The following is an 18,753-nucleotide window of genomic DNA, read 5'->3' on the forward strand; positions in this document are numbered from 1 at the left end:
TGCGTATAACGTCTGGGCCAGTGGCGCAATGGATAACGCGTCTGACTACGGATCAGAAGATTCTAGGTTCGACTCCTGGCTGGCTCGGCTCTTTTGACTCTCGACACATTTCCCATGAACAAATCAACGGTTTTACATACGGGGAACAAGGAATGGAACGTTTGAAGTAGCCTGTACAGGAATAGTAGCCACAATCTTAAAGGGAGCAGGAGCACATTGTATCGTGATTCGTCTGAAATAAAATATAAGTAATTTCACTGTCCACTAGTCTCAAGTAGCTACACTGAACTGTAGAGTGTGGTGTTGATAGTATCTTTGAGCTATGCAATCTAAGGGTACTATTCTCCTGGCACATTTCATATTATGTTCCTCAGTAGGAACAATAAGTATTATTTTTCATATTTTTGTTATTTCATTTCAGAGGTATCTGGTTTGAACTGGATTCCAGGTGTGTCTTTGTGAGACCACCTGCCAGTGAGGCTTGCTATGGACCTGCACATTACCAAGGGGGAAATGCTGCTATATCCGTGCACTTTGATGCCAATCTATACCCTCATCAGCAATCAACACCTGATTTCTACATAAAACAGGAGCTCTGTATTTTCCAGACACATGCACAGATGACTGAAAACACTAAAACTAGGAACAAATGTTTTTCATGCAACAGCTAACTAAAATGGCTATGAAGGCAATTTCAAGGTATACTTTCCACAGGGGTGCCAAATAATGCTTGGGCTGACAGTCCTGTGCCTGTCTCTGCCTTTTCCTGTAATTAAGAACTTAAATATTATTGTTAGATACATTTCTGAAGCTCTGTGGTCGCCTGAAGCCCCGCGGTCGCCTGAAACCTCGGTCTCTTCACTCCCAAGTCTGTCCAGCACTTCTGAGCCACCTCTGTCTCTCCAGTGTCACCAAACCACTCCAGGCCCTCCTGAGCTACCCAAGCCATTCCTGGTCCTCCTGAGCTACCCAAGCCATTCCTGGTCCTCCTGAGCTACCCAAGCCATTCCTGGCCCTCCTGAGCTACCCAAGCCACTCCTGTTGTCAAAGCCTTTCCTGTTACCCCTGTGTTCCTTGTTTCCCTAGCTTTCCTTGATTTTCTAGCTGACCTGAATTACAGTCTGCAATTTTCACTTCATCCTTGAGTCTGCTATTGGTTCTTCTGTCCAAGATCCTGACAAAGTGGGCCATTCCGTGTCAACTGAAATTAAGTGCACAGCATCTCTATTTTTTGTGTGGTGGTAGACAATGACGAGGAATAGAATTCCAGAAGATTTGAGCTTCATACGCATCTTTTATTCTGTGCTTGAGCCTTCAAAAATGAATGAATTAACCAAATCATTTGATATTTCGTATCTTGGGAGTACTTAGTGTGTATAATTCAGATCTGCCGTCAAAAACCATTAATCTACTTTCACTTTTCACAAGCAATTTTTTCACAAGAAGCCATTTTCAAGACTTAAACTTATGTCAATGGAAGTCTTATGAGAAACCTGTCTGGTATATGTCAGGTGATTAACAACGATGATATAGCTTATTTACACACATGTTGACACCCCTGAAAAGAAATGTCAGAAATGTGCCATCTTTAGTGAGAAAATTTGTTGTGGTGTCTTGATAGATTTGGTTTCTATGGCAGCTTCAAAATCCCAAACACCATACATTCGTATATTTGTAATGCTGTTCAGCTGTTGCATTGAAAGATTACCTGTGCAAGAGAGACCCCTCCAGTGCTGATGTCTCAGGAATGCTGACAACATGGGGCATGTGGTGACAAGAAGGTTGAAACAGTCAGACAAAGACAATACTAATATTCTCACACCCCAGTGAAACTCCCGTTACATTGCAGTCTTGGAAAAAGAGGGGCAGTTGTGTTGTTCACTGCTTGTCAACCACACTGATAGGAATCCAGGATAGAACAAAACAAAACAGAAAGGCATATTAAGTTATCCTGAAGCACAGCTTAAATTCTTATAAAGAAATGAATTTCAGGAATGTTTTTTTCTTTTTATTTGAATTAAATCAGCTCGAAATAAGATCTGATTTATTTTTCTTGTAGAGCCTGTTTGACCACTTGGTGAGTACAGCCCCCCCCCCCCCCCCCTATTCTCTTCCACATAATGCCGGGTACACTTCACAAACCATGGTCCATAACCATGGTTATAGATTTTACTAATCACAGCATGCCTGTATAATTATCTCACAAGAACTTTCCTACTTCACAATATGATCGGACTACAAGGCTGGGACAGTCATAGATGAATATGCATCTAATCTGCAGGAGTTGTTACAGTGAATATCATACATGATTGAGCATATACTTCAGCTGTAGCTGATGTAAAATCATCATATGCTGTCTAAGCACTTTATTAGGAACACTATACTAATATTGGGGAGGGCCTCCCTTTGCTCTCAGATGTTGCAAGCAATTTCGGCAGATTTGTAAGCGGCACATTCATGCTGCGAAACCCCCAGAGTTACCACATCCTAAAGGTGTTCTATTGGATTCAGATCCGGTGACTGGGAAGGTCACTGAAGAACAGTGAACTCATTGTCTTGTTCATGAAACAAGTTTGAGACAACTTTTGTTTTGTGACATAGTGCATTATCATGCTGGAAGTAACCATTAGAAGATGGGTACATCTTGGCCATGAAGGGATGGTCAGCAACAATGCTCAAATAGGCTGTGGCATTCATGCGATGATTGATATTTTTTGGCCCAGTGTGTGCCAAAAAAACATTCCCCACACCATTACACTACCACCATCAGCCTGGACTGTTGACACAAGGTAGGTTTGGTCCATGGATTCATGCTTTTGGTGCCAAATTCTGACCCTACTATCTGTATACCTCAACAGAACTCGAGATTCATCAGGCTTCAACGACATTTTTCCAGGCTTCAACTATCCAGTTTTGGTGAGCCTGTGCCCACTGCAGCCTCAGGTTTCTGTTCTGACAGAAATGAAACCCAATGTGGTCTTCTGCTATTATAGCTCATCCGTCTCAAGGTCTCACTGCTGCCACATGATTGGCTGATTAGATAATTGTATGATTAAGTTGGTGTACAATAAAGTGCCCAGTAAGTGCATGTACCTACTTTAAATTATCTAACAGATCTAATGTACATATATTTTTATTATTTATTATTAGTTTGTTATAATTTACTCATTATATATATATATATTGTAGAGCTTTTTGTGTCACCGCATCATGACAAACAGTGTGTCTGAAGCCTTACTTTTGAAGAGAATATGAAGAGAATTTAACTTTACCACATGAACTTTCATTTTAAAGGACTATTGTCTGGTCAAAATTAAATAAAAACACTGAAAATATTGTTTACTGATTATCTAGATTAGTTTGAAAACATATAAAAGAAAATAATATTTTATTAAAAATTGTCCGAAGATTTTATGTCTATGGTGTTACCCAACAGATAATATCTCTTTAAAAATAAGCAAGAAGAACTTCTAAGCTACTTCTTTTTGGAAGTGATTGTACAAAGAAGCTGCAATTTTGACAGGTTTGACCTACCAGACACTCTCATTCCTTTTGTTAAATGTAACAAAAACTCATATACATATATAATGTTATATGTCCCAATTTCTTTATGTCTGTGGTGTTACTCATTTATAACATGGAGTATAGCTTTTGGATGTAAAATAATAATGAATCGTGGATATTTTATGTTTCCACATGTCTTTTGGCTAGTTAGCTAAAATGCCTGCATGTTAGCTTTGAAGAAATTATCATATTTGTGTGCAGTTGTCTTTGGTGGTGTTACTGCCCTTCACGGTAACACCACAGAGCTGTCTGTGGTGTTACTTCTCAGACCACTTCACAATAGAGATTATAAGTGTTTATAGTGCATACTAGTATAAATTCACTTCAGAGAGCAAAATTATCGTATCACATGATATTGTACCATAGAATAATGTACCATAAATGAAGGTAAAACCACAGACATTTTTTATGTGTTTTAAAAATAATTAAGCCCTGGAATTTGTGGAAGAATTGTGGTAAGATTAAGTAAATTAATTTTTAAGACAAATCTCAATTATTATTATTATTATTATTATTATTATTATTATTATTATTATTATTATTATTTGCAACAGTTAACAGGGAATCACCCAGCTATACCAAGGGGGCAATCATCTGGCAGGGTTACCGGTTCGATCCCACCCCGGTTGTGTCGAAGTGTCCCTGAGCAAGACACCTAATCCCCGATTGTCTCCTCTGACCTCTCTCATTTAGAAGGTGTTCCTGTCTGCAGAACTGCTGCTCACTGGATTTTCATTTATTTTTAATATTTTTTTGCACCATTCTTTTCAAACTCCAGAGACGTGTGCGTGAAAATCCCAGGAGCTCATCAGTTTCTGAGATATTCAAACCACCCTGTCTGTTACCAACAATCATTCCACAGTCACTTAGATCACATTTCCCCCCCCATTCTGGTGGTTGATGTAAACATTAACTGAAGCTCCTGACCCGTATCTACATGATTGGATGCATTGCACTGCTGCCACACAATTGAATGATTAGATAGATAATCGCATGAATAAGTAGGTGTAATAAAGTAAAAATGGTCATAATAAAGTGCTTGGTATTTGTGTATTTGCATTGTAACAAACTCGAAAGAAATAGCTTTGTCAAACGAGTAGCCTGGGGGGGGCGCTCAATATGGTTACAACACCTGCTGTGATCCAATCAGATATTCATCTACTTTTCTGCGACGGTCATAAAGTAAAAGGAGACGCAAAATATCGAAGATATGTGCTAATTCTATTAGGTTCTGTATCTCTTGCCATCGCAGCTGAAAAGCAGTTCGCACCATTACAAATCAGACGACCAAGCCTTTTCAAGTTTCAACAGGTAGAAAGGGCCACGCCCTCTGTTGTAGATAATCTAAAAGAAGTAGGTCTGAGAATCAGGAAGTCAGTGGTATGGATTGCTTAACGAAATGTGTTTGATGTGGCCGTTCCAAACTGACTAAGCCAGTGAACTGGATTCGTGACTTCGAGTCAAATTTTTTTTTTTAAACATACAAACTAATAATCAGAACAAATATGAACTTTTCAATGATGAACGTTGCTCTGCTAGTGGGAACAATCGTGCTATTGGTTCCAAGTATCTCCGGTGAGTACAATTCAATGGCTTCCGTCAGTTTAGTTTAGTTATGGATTAGTTGATTCACGCATTATGTGTGCGTAAATGACCTCAAAATTACTAGCCTAGTTTTAAAGCTATTTTATTACAAACGCAGCGTTTCCAGTTGTCATGTAACAGTTAGCTATGTATAATTATTTGCGTGATATTGTTTAAAAATACGGAGGGAAATCTTTTCTGTTGATTTGTTCATGCTGAAGTTAGGCTCTGTCAACTGCAAGAATGTAGAAAATGTCTGTTCATCATGTGCATGCCTGTGCAAAAACAGTGCTGCCTGCGTTTTTTTTAACGTTCTAGCAGGCTATCACATGAATTTTAATATAAAGTTTTTAAAGTAAATCTGATGAACGCATGGACATATTAATTTATAATGCGCATTTATATTTACATAATATGCCTTATTTTGTACGTCATGCAGTTTATGGTATTATTGCCTGTAGGCTATAGCCTAGTGCCATTCCAGCTACACAATGATTTAAGACACGCATTGCAGGTTAAATATCAAGAGGTGTGTTCAGCGCGACATGCTGTTGAATTTCCAGTCACTGTACAATTGTATATTCCCCCCCCCCCCCATGTGCAGTTATTTTATAAGACCTGATAGTTGGAAATGACAGATTTGGATTCTGGGGCCTCCTCTTTTATGTGGCTCTCACAAATAACTGCCACTTATCTGTCATTACAAAGATATCCCTGTATTTTTCAAATCTCATTGAAGACTGGACTTGATTTGGATTTCAGTTAATGAACAATATACATCTTTCAACTTTTGAAGAAAAAGTCCCACAAGTGTAATGTTAGTCAGAAAAACAGCAATTGATTTTGCCCCTAAGACTTCCTTTAAGATCTAGAAGTGTCTTTCAAAATTCTCTTAGTAGAAGCTATGAGGAACTCATTTTAGCTCTTTTTTTATTTTTATGATGATAAAATATGCATTAACTTCAGTCAACATCAGCCATGTTTGTTGTAATGCCAGTCACAAAATATGGCCCACAACCCCCTTCTTTGATTGTTTTGTACATAATGTTTACTGACTGAAGCTGACTGAATAGATGTGCATTGTTGCTTTGGAGTTGTATAATGAACAGATAGTGTTTATTGGACAAATCGTAACGTCAGTCACAGTAGCTAATGTCTGTCATGTTGCATTTATGTAAATTATTGGAAAAATAGACACTCATTCATAGATGTTTTTATTATGCGTATTTTAGTGGGATGTGCTCTTCTAATTGTATAAGCAACAGCTTCCTACTTCCAGTAGTTTGAAGACAATTTTGAATCAATCATTTTTTTGTGTGCCCATCTTTTGTAACATCAGTCATGCTGAGCTAATGATGTTTTGACAATACTTCAATGATGAGCAAGAGCCATGGAAAGCTAGCCTCAAAACTTGCAGCTAAATAATGAATGGCTTTGGCAGGTGCATATTTGTTATATTTGGCAGGTGTTATTTTTCCATAACCCTCCAATTTGTAATGTCAGTCATGTTGGATTCACCCAGAAAGACACTGAGCTTTAGGAGGGAAGATAATAAACTGACTGTGGAAAAACAACAGTACAGATTAATGTCCTTGGTCAAACCTGTAGAGTATTTACATTTAAATTAGTTTTATATTTTTATATTTTATATTATGAATATTGTATTCAGAAATGTTTATGAATATAAATATTTTGATTTATCACATGCCATATTTTCAATGTCATCAGGCCATGTCCTTAAACATCTGACCCTATTTCCAGTCATGAAAGATGGCTATGATAATTATGTATTACAATGGAAAATATGTGAATTGGCTCTATTCAATTTGTTCATGGTATTTGATTGTTTTCTTCATAATGTGTGCATAAAATATACATACACGTGCAGATGAACCTCTATGTTCGCATCACAGCTTTTGCCATAGTTTCCTTGTTGCTGGTGTGGATGTGCTGGTCTGGCCAGGAATACATTTCATTGAAAGTTGTTGCAATGGCATTGTGTGACTATGTGCAAAGCCAAATGCTGGGGTGCCCAAGCTCGGTCCTGAAGGTTTATAGTCAAGTAGGTTTTCTACCATTGGATGCACAAACCTTGGTACTTTAATGCTTTGGGGGGGAACTCCAGTCTAGTAAGGAACAGCTGACATTGACACAGCAGACATTTCACCAGGATGGACTCCTTTCCTCTCTGTGATTGGAAACATAGTCTTAGTGTTCCTCACTGGGGAAGTGTATTTGCGCAATCATTGCAACACATGTTGAGACAGGTAAAACACAAGTGTGTGTGTGAGGTTATTCCCCTGTCATTCATTGCACTGAAGTGAGATGTGTCCTTTCAATCGTCTTTCTCAGAAGACAGGGACTGTATGAAATAACTACAGAGGTTACCTCCTGAATTTGCTCAATATGGGTAGTAATTGAAGGGAAAACTGCACAGCCTAATGTTCCTCTGCATATGTGGCTATTTGATGCATTGCATTATACATTCAGTGAGCACTTTAGTTCGTATTTATTACTCATTCTTTTGGAATTATTGGTCTTCATGCTACTGTACCCTATCCACTTCAATGTTTGACATGTTGTGTGTGTTGTGATATTATGCTCTTCTGCATACCAGTGTTGTAGCACATGGTCATTTGAAATACTGTCACCTTTGTGTCAGCTTGAACCTGTCTGCCCGTTTTCTTCTGGCGTCTCATCAACAAGGCAGTTCCATCTGCAGAACTGCCGTTCTGATATTTGGTCTGAACAAAAACTGAACTTCTTTACCATGTCTACATATTTTATGCATTGAGTTTCTGCCACACGATTGGCTGATTAGACATTTGTATTAACGAGCTGGTGTACAGGTCTACCTAAAAGTGGTCAGAGAGTGTGTATGGTATTACTGATCATATTGCTAAAAATGTGCACTCATGGTGCATGTTGAATGCTCTAAGCTGCCCCAGATAATGGCATGTGCAATGAGAGAGAAAGCTTGAGCTTGAGACCACTTTGCAGTCTTGTGTCTATTCAGGTGTGGTGTATGGTTCTTAGAAGCTGCTATGCCTGCCATGTCACAAATTTTTACTTTTCAGCCCCCTCCCACAGTTAACTTGTTTTTTCTCATCAGAATGAACCACTGAAAGAAAACACTTGAGGTACTCTGGTACAGAGTACAATTGCCAAGTACAATTTTTGTCTTGTTCAGAGTGTGTATTTAGATTGCACTATGAAACAAAGACAAACTTGTTTGTAGGCTTTTAAGGTTGCGGCTGTTAGAATGGCATCTTTTAAATGATAAAAAACAGGTTTAATTAGCTAAACGCCAAATCTCCTTCAGATTAACAGTGTATGACCCAACTGCCTTTGGCCAGATGGTGGCGACCATTGACTTTTAGCCCCATAAATGTTTGTATTTCCTTCTTTGTCTTTCCAGAATGTCAGCAGCTCTCTGTCAGCCCTGAAGGAGGTGCAACTGTGATCTTGAGTACCTCCCACCCTGCAAAGGAGTGCAGTGTCTGCATAGTTAGTGGAGTCAATGGCTCTGAACTGGCCTGCTCCTCCAGATTGACCCTGCAGCCAGACGAGAATGTGGTTATCCAGTTCAACTGCTCCAGTCCTGATGAAGCCTTCACCGCTGTGATCCAGAAAATAGTCGGTGAGGCTACTGATTTGATTTGGAATGCTGTTCACCTGTAAAAACATGTCTTCCTCAGCTTTTGTGTAGCATTGCAAAATATTTTAAACACAGAATTCTGCTAAAATCATAGCAAATATTGGAGCATTAAGAGGGCAGGCCCTTGAATCACATAATTTGTATTGACTGATGTTGGTTTTTGTAATCGCAGAATGTACCAAGGACTCATGCAGCCCTGCTGCAGGTGAGACCCAACCCTCTCTGTTTACGGACTTCCAAAGGGAATTCCTTTGGCAGCTGACTGGTGCCCCTGAGACCCAATTGGCTTTGGACTTCCCTCAAGATGGACTTCAGGAGATTACATCATCTGAGACCTGTCCTGACCAATACCTGTACACCGTCAGCACCCAGCCCAGCGGTGATGTCCGCAATGAGCGGTTCTGCAGGAATGGCCCTATCTCACACATAGATCTTCCCAACGAGGCCACAGTGTCCCTGCAGGTCCCGGGAAAGGAGGATGTGAACCCAACCCTGTTCCAAATTACTAGTAAACCTTTAGTGAAAAGTAAGTTCTTGATTTACTCAAAAAATTTATTTCCAAGGCCCGCTGAGTGGCTCTTGCTGCTAAGGCACTATTCTGATGCATAGTAGGCCCCTAGGCTGGTTTTGAATATGGACCTTGCCAGTTGTGATTGGCCAGCAGTCCCACCACACAGTTTGCGCAGGAATTGCCCAGCAATGAGATGGTTTGTTTTGGCCAGGATTACAGCATGTCATTACCCACTAGCAACCCACACTGGATGTCCACCTGCTGAGCCACACATAAAATGTCTTTCTTTGTGTGATCCTGATTTACAGGCTGAATTGTGATATGAAATGGTGGCTGACATCACATACTTCAGTGGACAGTATGTTTGTCTGTGCTCGATTGTGGAGGTTGAGTCAGCACTGCCAATGAATATGATTAGGCGAAAAAAGGGAACAGGCATAACAGTACATATGTCTAACCTTACTATTTAACGGTACAATAGGTAAGATTTTTATGTTAGAACATTGTTACAAGACCATTAAAAATCCTCTGTTCATAGTCCTTAAATTTGGGTTTCAAAATATACAGTTGACAGGCCGACACTATTTACCAAAACTGTACAGCTCTACAATAATTCAAGCTCATTGTTTGAAAATTGGTTCTAATTGCCACAGCCAATGGCATGGGGGAGGTTTCAATGTTAGCGCATTCACATAGAAGGGGGAGGGATAAACAGTGTTGTGGTTCGAGGGTGTTTGTTGCTGCAGTTCCTCTCTTGACTGTTAGTGTGAAATGACCTATTGTACCTTTAAGGTTCCTTTTTTTAAAATATACTTTCTGGAATTTTTGTATAAAATAAGCATAAGTTAGAATGGGTGGCTTCAATTGAAACTTCAAAACAGGCTAGTGAGGTGGCGCCTGGGCCATGTCCATTTTGCCTATGAAGTTAACATTTCTGAGGAACAGCATCCATTTACTATCTCTGATCTAATGCAGGGTCCCGAATGATGGTTGTGGCTCCAGACCTTGACACTATCATCTACATCAGGAAGGTGGACACAGGGTCAGACTGCACTGTGTGCTCCAATGAGGACTCCAAGCCACCCGAGTGCCTCGAACACCTGACCTTGAGAACCATTCAGAACGTCTCTGTGGACTTCACCTGCCCTCAGCCTCAGGACACCTTCACAGTGGAGATAAACCGGGATATTGGTACGAGGAAGCTCCCCTCCCCAGTGCACCAAATTTTCCAGTTTAACTCGCTCATTAGGGTCAATAAGGCTGTAGTGCAGTGCTGATAAAGGCACTGTACATTTAAAGTCAACCTAGTCAGCTATATGAGTATGTTAAATATTACCCTGTATGTGTCGTTGAACATTTAATTTTCTTTGTATTACTGTTGTAGTGCTTCATGTAATCTGTTATATGGACCTTTTCAAATTGGGAGTGTTTCCACAGTATGTAACGAGAAGACCTGCAACGGAGACATAGTGGTAAGGGAATTCCCCCAATTCCCAGAATTCAACAGGACCTTCACTTGGGACCTGAGGGCTCCGAATCTGAGAGCATTTCGTGTGGACTTCTTGGAACCAGGAATGAAGCAGGTGCTTTCATCAGAGAGCTGTCCCGACCAGCTCTCCTACAACTTAATCTCATACCCGCGACCTATCACTATCGGAACCTTCTGCCGAAGTGGCCCCATCACCTCCGTCCAAGTAATCTACAAGGGTCGGCTGTCCTTGGCTGTCCCAGGAGGCGGGAAGGTGAATCCGGACACTTTCAAAGTCCTTGCTGGATCAGAGATCAAAAGTAAGTATAGGGAGACCCTCTAATCTAATTTTTTTCTGAAGGAGCTGGAACGTCTTAATTTTATGTTTTTTACAAACAAATATAAAGAAATTCCATGTCCTCTCTTGCACTGTAATTTCACTGAAATTTCCTTTTTGGACAGTGACATAAAGACCATACGTGGATCTTTCTGTTTAATTGTGGAATTAATCAATAATCAGTTTAATTGGGGAATAGTAGGCATGCAAATCTAGCTTAAGTATCAATTTAGTTTTTATGAGTACAATGATCCTCATTTTCAGCCTTTTCTTTTGGGTTGACGTGAATATATTAAGAATCCTCTCATTCACATCAATCAAATGAGACTATGGAATATACCATATGGGAATGTCCTGTCTGTGGCCTTTTCGTGTTGGTTCAATATTTGTTCCCCTCCCTTGTCCTCAAACAGAACTTGCTGTTGTCAATGTAAAGATGCCTTCAGAGACAGCAGCCACAGAGCTCTTCTCTGCAAACTACCCTGATAATTTCCCGGATGATGACCTGATGATGTGGGACTTCTCAATCCCATCGAATTACAACTACTCCGTGAATTTCCTGAAGCACACGGCGCCACCCTGCCTGAAGAAGGATGTGATGCTGGAGTACCAACGAGAGGGAGGAAAATATACCTTGGGGAGCAAGCTGACCGACATCCAACCCCAAGACCAACAGGGCAGCTTTACTATGTCCCTCACCAACTGTGAGACGGACCGCAGAGGAAACCCTCCAGGCCTTTCCCTACACTTCCAAGTCTCTGTGGTCAAGAGCAGCCACCCAGGTGGGAGCTGTAGCCTAGCAGCCTGGTTCGTTGGGAAATTGTTTTTGGTTTTTACAGATGGTGCATTTGGTTAATATTGCATGATTGTCTGTTGATGCTGAGATGTGATGGAAATATGGATTTGCCATTTGTGTATATTCAAAATAAACCATCTTTTTTGACTTTGGTTATGTTTTGGTTAAACCCCTTACTCAAGATGTTTGAATCTTCTCTGTCAAGTCATAAGGCTTATAAATTATTCCTTAGACTGTGAATATAAAAGTGCATTTAATACTTGTACATAGACACCACAGATGCCACATACTTATGCCCGGGCTTGAAAGTGGCATCATGGGATCATGAGTCTTACTTTGCACCCCATGAAAAGATATTCAGGTGGATATAATCCCTGTATATTTGAGGGAAAGGGTTGTAAATAATGAATATCATGCTGTCATTTCCAGTACTGTGCGCTGTGGATCTGCAGAATGGGCAAGACCTGACCATCGACATTGAGAAGATAACCACAGAGTCTGAAGACACAAAATGCGAGATGAAAATGGATGGGGTCCTCAAGGACAAAATTACTGTACTCGCAGGGACCAGTGCAAACCTCGTCTTCCAAGACTGTCCAAGTGAGGAGCTGCAACTGACCATCAGCAAGACCATAGGTAACCAATTCTACTGTAATCTGTTCCTAACCTATGCCACCGAATGATAACATGAATAACTTCTAAATTTATTAGTATGCTGTATCACACATCCTATAAATAATGAAACTATGAGGTGTCTGTAATTGGTGTCTGACACATTGCTAGGTAACGTGCAATGTTGTAGTTTTCCAAACATTGCCATGAAGTAATGGACCTGGGTATTTTGAAACTGCAGCTTTGCCTTTAAATGAGCATGGCACTTTGTGGAACATCAGTTAAAGTGCATTTGAACGGAGATCTGACATAAAATAGTTCCACTGTATTCATTGCACATGACTGGAAAAATGATCTGGCAGCCTTTTCCCTATGACTAATAATCTGGTGGTAGAGATTACAACATGACTGATTAAGTCTTTGTTGGATAAAACATTGCTGTTGAATAATAAGGGTGTGGCATTTTCCTGTAATATATTTGAAAAGCAGCCGCTGCAACTGTGTACCAACACATGACATGACAATATCTTTGATCAAGTCATGTCAAGACCTTATCATGAACAGTACTGTGCGACTCAGTTACAGTTACTAGGTCGATTAAAAAAGGACAGACTCTTTGATCGCCTGTCACTCTCAAAAACTGTGTGCAAGCAGAGCACACCAAACCATACATCGTGGGTCCATAAAAATTCTGCATTTTCTTCAGCAGTTTGTAAAAGAGGCTTATATTTAGCAAAGTGATGTTAATGAGGCAGTTTGGCCTGCATGTGCCATTAAATGTTTTGGGTGTTGTAGGTCTTTTTATTAATTCAAGAAATTTTCCTACATGTTTGCAGAGCGAACTTGATGGTAACAATTTGTTCCGTTTGTATTGGTATCATATGCCAAAAAATTTAAATTCCAGAAGCGGCTGGCCTCCTTGGTAACACTCATTCTCTTTTTATAAATTGTAGGATGCCATGAATGGGGGGATTGTCCACCGGGTGGGACTTTGCTCGATCTCCCGGCACTGCCTTCATGTCTACCTGTACCAATGCAAAGTATCACCTGGCACCTGATGGTTCCAGAGGATGGCACAGTGGATCTGTGGCCCTCTACATTCAGCCTTCGACAGTCTCTGCCTGGCCAGGAATGCCAGAGGATGTACTCCGTCATAGTTGCTGAAGAAAACGGGACCCCCTTTGGCGAATTCTGTCCAAAGGGCGCCATCACCAAAGTGCAAATCCATTCAAATGTCTCCGTAACCGTTTCGCCCAGGGCCCTCGGCCGGTCTCGGGGATCCTTCTTCAACGTGACTTTTAGCAGAGAGATCACTGGTAAGGGGAACACGCCGTCTCATCACAACAGCATGGGAATTGCCTAAAGATTAGAGCGGGAATGAGTCAATAACGCACTTCCTAACAAGAGAAGTAGATCAAAGCTGGAATGGGTGCTTCATACGCATCGGTGCAAAGGGAGGGTGTTAGGGCTAAAATATGTTGCATCAGCAGTAACATGAAGGTGAGTTCCTGTTAGTCTGGTTTCTTGGTCTCAAATGCACATATCCATAGAAATCCCATCATGTAAAGTTTTTTTCAGGAATAAAATGTTATTATATTAATATTTTGTAATAAGTTCACATTTTCTCTGCAATTTAGAAACGTGCTTAAATTCCTTTTGATTCTGTCCAATGACAGGATATGAATCGCAGTAGGCCATGGTATAGTTTGCCATAGATTTATCAGCCACAAGGGGTCACTGTAAGAATATGGTACATGTAAAGGTGCTTGTGTTAGTGAGACAGTACTGGGGAAGATGGGGTTGCTGAGCTGAATAGTATTTAAAAAGGAAATTGTGCCGCAAAGCAGTATGGCATGAACATTTTTTTAAAGATTCCATTGCTATCCAAATCTTGTGTCCACATGTCTCACATCATCTAACCTTGTGTCAGTCCTTGGAGGTAGTAGCTAAAGCACCTCAGTAGAAAGACGACTCAAGCATTTAATAATTTATTGGAGTTTAAAGAACACGCTTGAGTGACAATGTATGACACATGCCTGGCTAATACACCCCCCTCCCCCCCTACAGAGAGCTACATATTTACCTTGTCCCCAGAAGTGGCAGCCCCGGCGGTGGTGAGCACCCCTAACTGGCCCGACAGCATGAAGCCCTACTCCACAGCATCGTGGATCGTCATGCTGCCCGACGGCTACAAGGCCAACCTGTTCTTCACCAACCTCAGCCAGCCCAAGTGCAGTAGCCGACACACCAACATCAGGGTGCAGACCCTGGGCTCCCTGGAAGAGATGTTTAGCCGGCGGAGTGACGAGACGCAGGTGAACAAGCTGGAAGTGCCGGACAGCTTCTTCCTCAACACATCCAACTGCCTGCCTGAGGATGGCGAATTCAGCTTACTGAGCAAGATCACCCTTAAGAAGAAGAAGAGCAGTGAGTTCACTGCCCCAGCGCCACCATGCCATACTATCATCACGTGCTCATGATGAACTTATACCATCCTTAGTGTTGTTGCACGGGCAGCAGTCTAGTATAGCAGTGAGCTAATCCTGTGATTACATTACATTTAACTGTAGGCATTTAGCTGACATGCTTTTCAAGAGTAGCGGCAATTATTTTTACGTACAATCAATTTGGATATTAACCTGAACTCTGCGGTGAAGTGCCTTACTTAAGTGTACAGCCGTGTCCCTTTAGGAATCGAACCTACCACCGCAGTCACCCTGCTACACTGTCGCACTATACAGGAATTATACTGTTTTTTCTACAGTTAAATGTTAGAGTTCACAATCACACTACAATTATCAGTAACATTCTACCTGAACGCCTCACCATAAGGATGACATAACACTGTCATACACATGACATAAGAGCTGTCACAAGATTGTGTAAGAGATGATGTCAGATTATGTGAAATGACATAAAAGTTGTACTTTTATCTGTATTTTATGACCATAACATCTGTCATAACATTTACCAATAAAAGTATGACAGCTTTGTCATTTCACATCTACTGACATCATCGGTTATGCCATCTTGTGACAGCCCTCATGTCATGCGTATGACAGCAAAGGCCATACTATCCTGTTCTTACCAATGTCACCAACAATAAACCAGGTCATATGGGAATGCGAAGGAGGCTTCTCTGTTGACAGGCTGTTTTTTGCTCTCCGTAGATAACCACCTGGCCATCATTCTGGGAGCAGTGGGCGGCCTGCTGCTGCTGATGCTCATTGTGCTAGCTGCCGTCTGCGTGGTCATCAGGTGAGATCACCCCAGAGATGAAACAGCTTGCTTACTTCCGCTCCAGTCCAACAGGACATTTGTAGCTGCTGCTATCACTTAGCAGATGCTCTTGTCTTTGCGCAGTGGTGTGCGACTTTGACGATATGGAAAGGGAGCAACAGAAGTAGGCCAATATCAAGATTGTATGGCACACTAATAAAAACACAATTATGTTCCTGTCAGATTTTAAAACTAGTTGGACGATAATACCATGAATTCTGTAGAAATGTCCAAACTTGGATCTCATTCCAAGAGTTCTTCAATTTATTTAATTCATGGTGTTAGGGGAAAATGCCCTTTTTAACATTTCACAGGTGAGCATCGTCTGATGTTTTTGCCAAACCTCTCAACTGACAACTCAACGCACCTCCAGTCATAACTGCTGCATACTACGTAACATATTTCCTGCCATGATCTCCTCCCCCATGTATGCTGCCTTTTCTTCCAACCACAACTGCAGCTGAATTATAACAACCTGTTAATTGGTCTTATTTAGGCACTTCTCATGCCGATCAAGGGATTATTTATTAGCTGAATGCCATGTTATGTTACAAATAGTCATGCATGCCACAAGAAATATGTTCTTTTCCAATTTTCACATTTCAGGAGTTTTAATATATGGCTTGCGTTTTTAGAACATTTTCTGTCATCTGTATATAACAAATGGATTGTTCAGGAAGAGAGCCTATGCAGTTGTCAATATTGGTAGGCAACTTAACAGGTAAAGAAAGTTGGAGAAAGGATGATGGAAGAGGGGAGAAAATGTTGATGATAATAAGGTAGTGTGTTTTAAAGTGTGTGACATTTCTCTGTGTGGAAATTGTGTCCAACAGGAAGAAGAAAAAGAAAATGGCTGCTCAGGCATCCATCTACATTGGCAAGGGGAACATCTTTATGCCGAATGAGTTCCCCAAAACCCGGGCCAACAATGAGTCACACATCTATACCGATATTGAAGACACTATGGTCTACGGTCACCTGCTGCCAGACCCTGCCAACAACAGGCCAGCGATGGACAAGTACGGAGGCCCACAGATGGATGTTTACCGGCCCTTCGCTGGAGCCAGCGCCCCAGTGTCCTCTTCTGGCGTGGAGAATGCCCCGGGATCAGAGGCGGACGCGTACCGGACCTTCCTGGACCCATCCCAGAGCAAGGGCCCATCCAGGCCCCACACGCCTGTGGATCGTCAAGAGAGCCTGGGCTTCGTGGATCGCCGCATGGTGGCCAATGAGCTAAACACGTTCAGGAGCAACGGCGAAGTCACCCCCCAGCGTCACTCCACTGTAGATGCAGGATCGCAGCAGGAGGCCGAGGAGGCCTTGTAGAGATGGGTGTGACCATGGGACAACTAAATTAATCTCTCACTGCTTCATCAATTGCTGAAAAGAGCAGCTAGAACCTGTGTTTGGATTCACTGGGCCAGCATTGAGAGAGAATTAGAAATTGCTGTCACAACTGGAAAACCCTGCGAAATGAGTCCTATAACAATGATCTTTGTTTCCCTTTAGTGACCCAACTATCTTAATAGTTTTTTCTTCATTAACTGTGATATCCTGCCATTCAAGCAGTGGTATACACTTTTGAATCTGGCAGGTCCTCTTATGGTCATATTTTTATATGCACATTAATGTATTATTTTAAGCCCATAGTTTTTTAATATGAATGAAACATAGGAGTTTTGTATTCTTTGTCATATGAATGGGGCTTATGTAAGTGCCTGGTGAATGATTGCACTTTCTAAACTGGGTAGTTAGACAGTAAGCCATTATTTTAGTTTAACAGATTATTTGCCAAACCTTGTGGTTTCAGCTCAACATAACTATTATTAGCATTGTGTGCCATTAGGTTGAACACCACTCATGTAGTTAGTTGTATTTTACATTTTGGAATTTTTTGATTTTTTTGCACTTGTGTCCTTTCCACGATTTCCAGATTATGTTGATAAAATCCAATGGCTAACAAATTTGACCGTGCTACTACTGTATATATAATATGTGTATATAGTGAGAGATGTATGTAGGATTTTGGGATATGTATGTATGTATGGTTTCTGTGTTTTAGTGGAGATGTAGGAACTTGTATAGTCCATCTCCATTCACATTTAAGTCTAGCTAGATCTGGATGAGCTGGAACAGCAGTTCCGAGGCCAACGCAAAGCCACGCACCTGTGCATCATGATTACTCCATGTCAATCATTTCCCATGGCTGTGAAAATTGGATGCATTAGAGGATTCAAAAAGTGAATTCTGGCCTCCACAACCCCTACGAGCCCAACACATACCTTCTTCATTTTGACCAGATGTCTCATTCATTCTACCCATCAAGGAAAACAAGCAACATGAGAATCCACACGTGTCCTTCATCTGCACAGTGGACTTGTGTGTGTTAATATGCCAATATACTCACAATATTATTTACAGTGCTGGCAAAGCAGAATTAATCTATGAGAATACTGCTTTGTGCAAATATTATCAAGCAAGGTTGGCTGGACAATAAGGCTGAAAATCCAAACCCATTTTCAGTTCTCTCCTTGTTCAAAACCTATAGTGGCTATTAGTATATAAAAAGAAATTCTATTTATTCTGGGTGCACAACAAATGTGTTCTAATTCTAATTTATTCATTCATATTTGATACATAACAATAGTGGATCTTAACATGTGTTTGGAAGGCCTTTTTGGTATGTGGGGGCTGTCGATCTCTTTCCAGAAGCGAAAATTACCCTTGGTCCTGTGATGTTCCCTTTTATATTTGCATTTCTTTTTTTAAATCACAGCTCTGTGTGCTTTTAAATTTTCTTGGTGATGTCATATGAGATGTCAATAAAGTTTTATGAATGCTGGGATTTGGACTACCAGATGGATTTTTTCCAAATGGTGATTTCATATGGGGTGATTAATATGGAAGTTCTGATGCATGATCAATTTGCTATGCAATATCCATT

General features: G+C 40.9%; 1 protein-coding gene and 1 non-coding gene across 2 annotated transcripts; both read left to right on the plus strand.

Moving 5' to 3' along the window:
• The first annotated feature begins 14 nt into the window (after window positions 1–14).
• On the plus strand, window positions 15–87 carry trnar-acg (transfer RNA arginine (anticodon ACG)). The gene has a single exon. It is a non-coding gene; the product is annotated as a tRNA-Arg (tRNA).
• Window positions 88–4,797: 4,710 nt separating this feature from the next.
• cdcp1b (CUB domain containing protein 1b) lies at window positions 4,798–18,740 on the plus strand. The gene is made up of 11 exons (XM_061253838.1): window positions 4,798–5,139; window positions 8,567–8,788; window positions 8,979–9,332; window positions 10,293–10,508; window positions 10,755–11,105; window positions 11,536–11,904; window positions 12,348–12,554; window positions 13,484–13,846; window positions 14,598–14,957; window positions 15,701–15,788; window positions 16,643–18,740. Exons 1-11 carry the CDS (start codon window positions 5,070–5,072, stop codon window positions 17,133–17,135), a joined length of 3,093 nt encoding a protein of 1,030 aa, XP_061109822.1. The 5' UTR covers window positions 4,798–5,069; the 3' UTR covers window positions 17,136–18,740.
• The last annotated feature ends 13 nt before the right edge of the window (window positions 18,741–18,753 follow it).

This window comes from Conger conger, chromosome 9, assembly GCF_963514075.1.
Source record: "Conger conger chromosome 9, fConCon1.1, whole genome shotgun sequence".
NCBI lineage: Eukaryota > Metazoa > Chordata > Actinopteri > Anguilliformes > Congridae > Conger > Conger conger.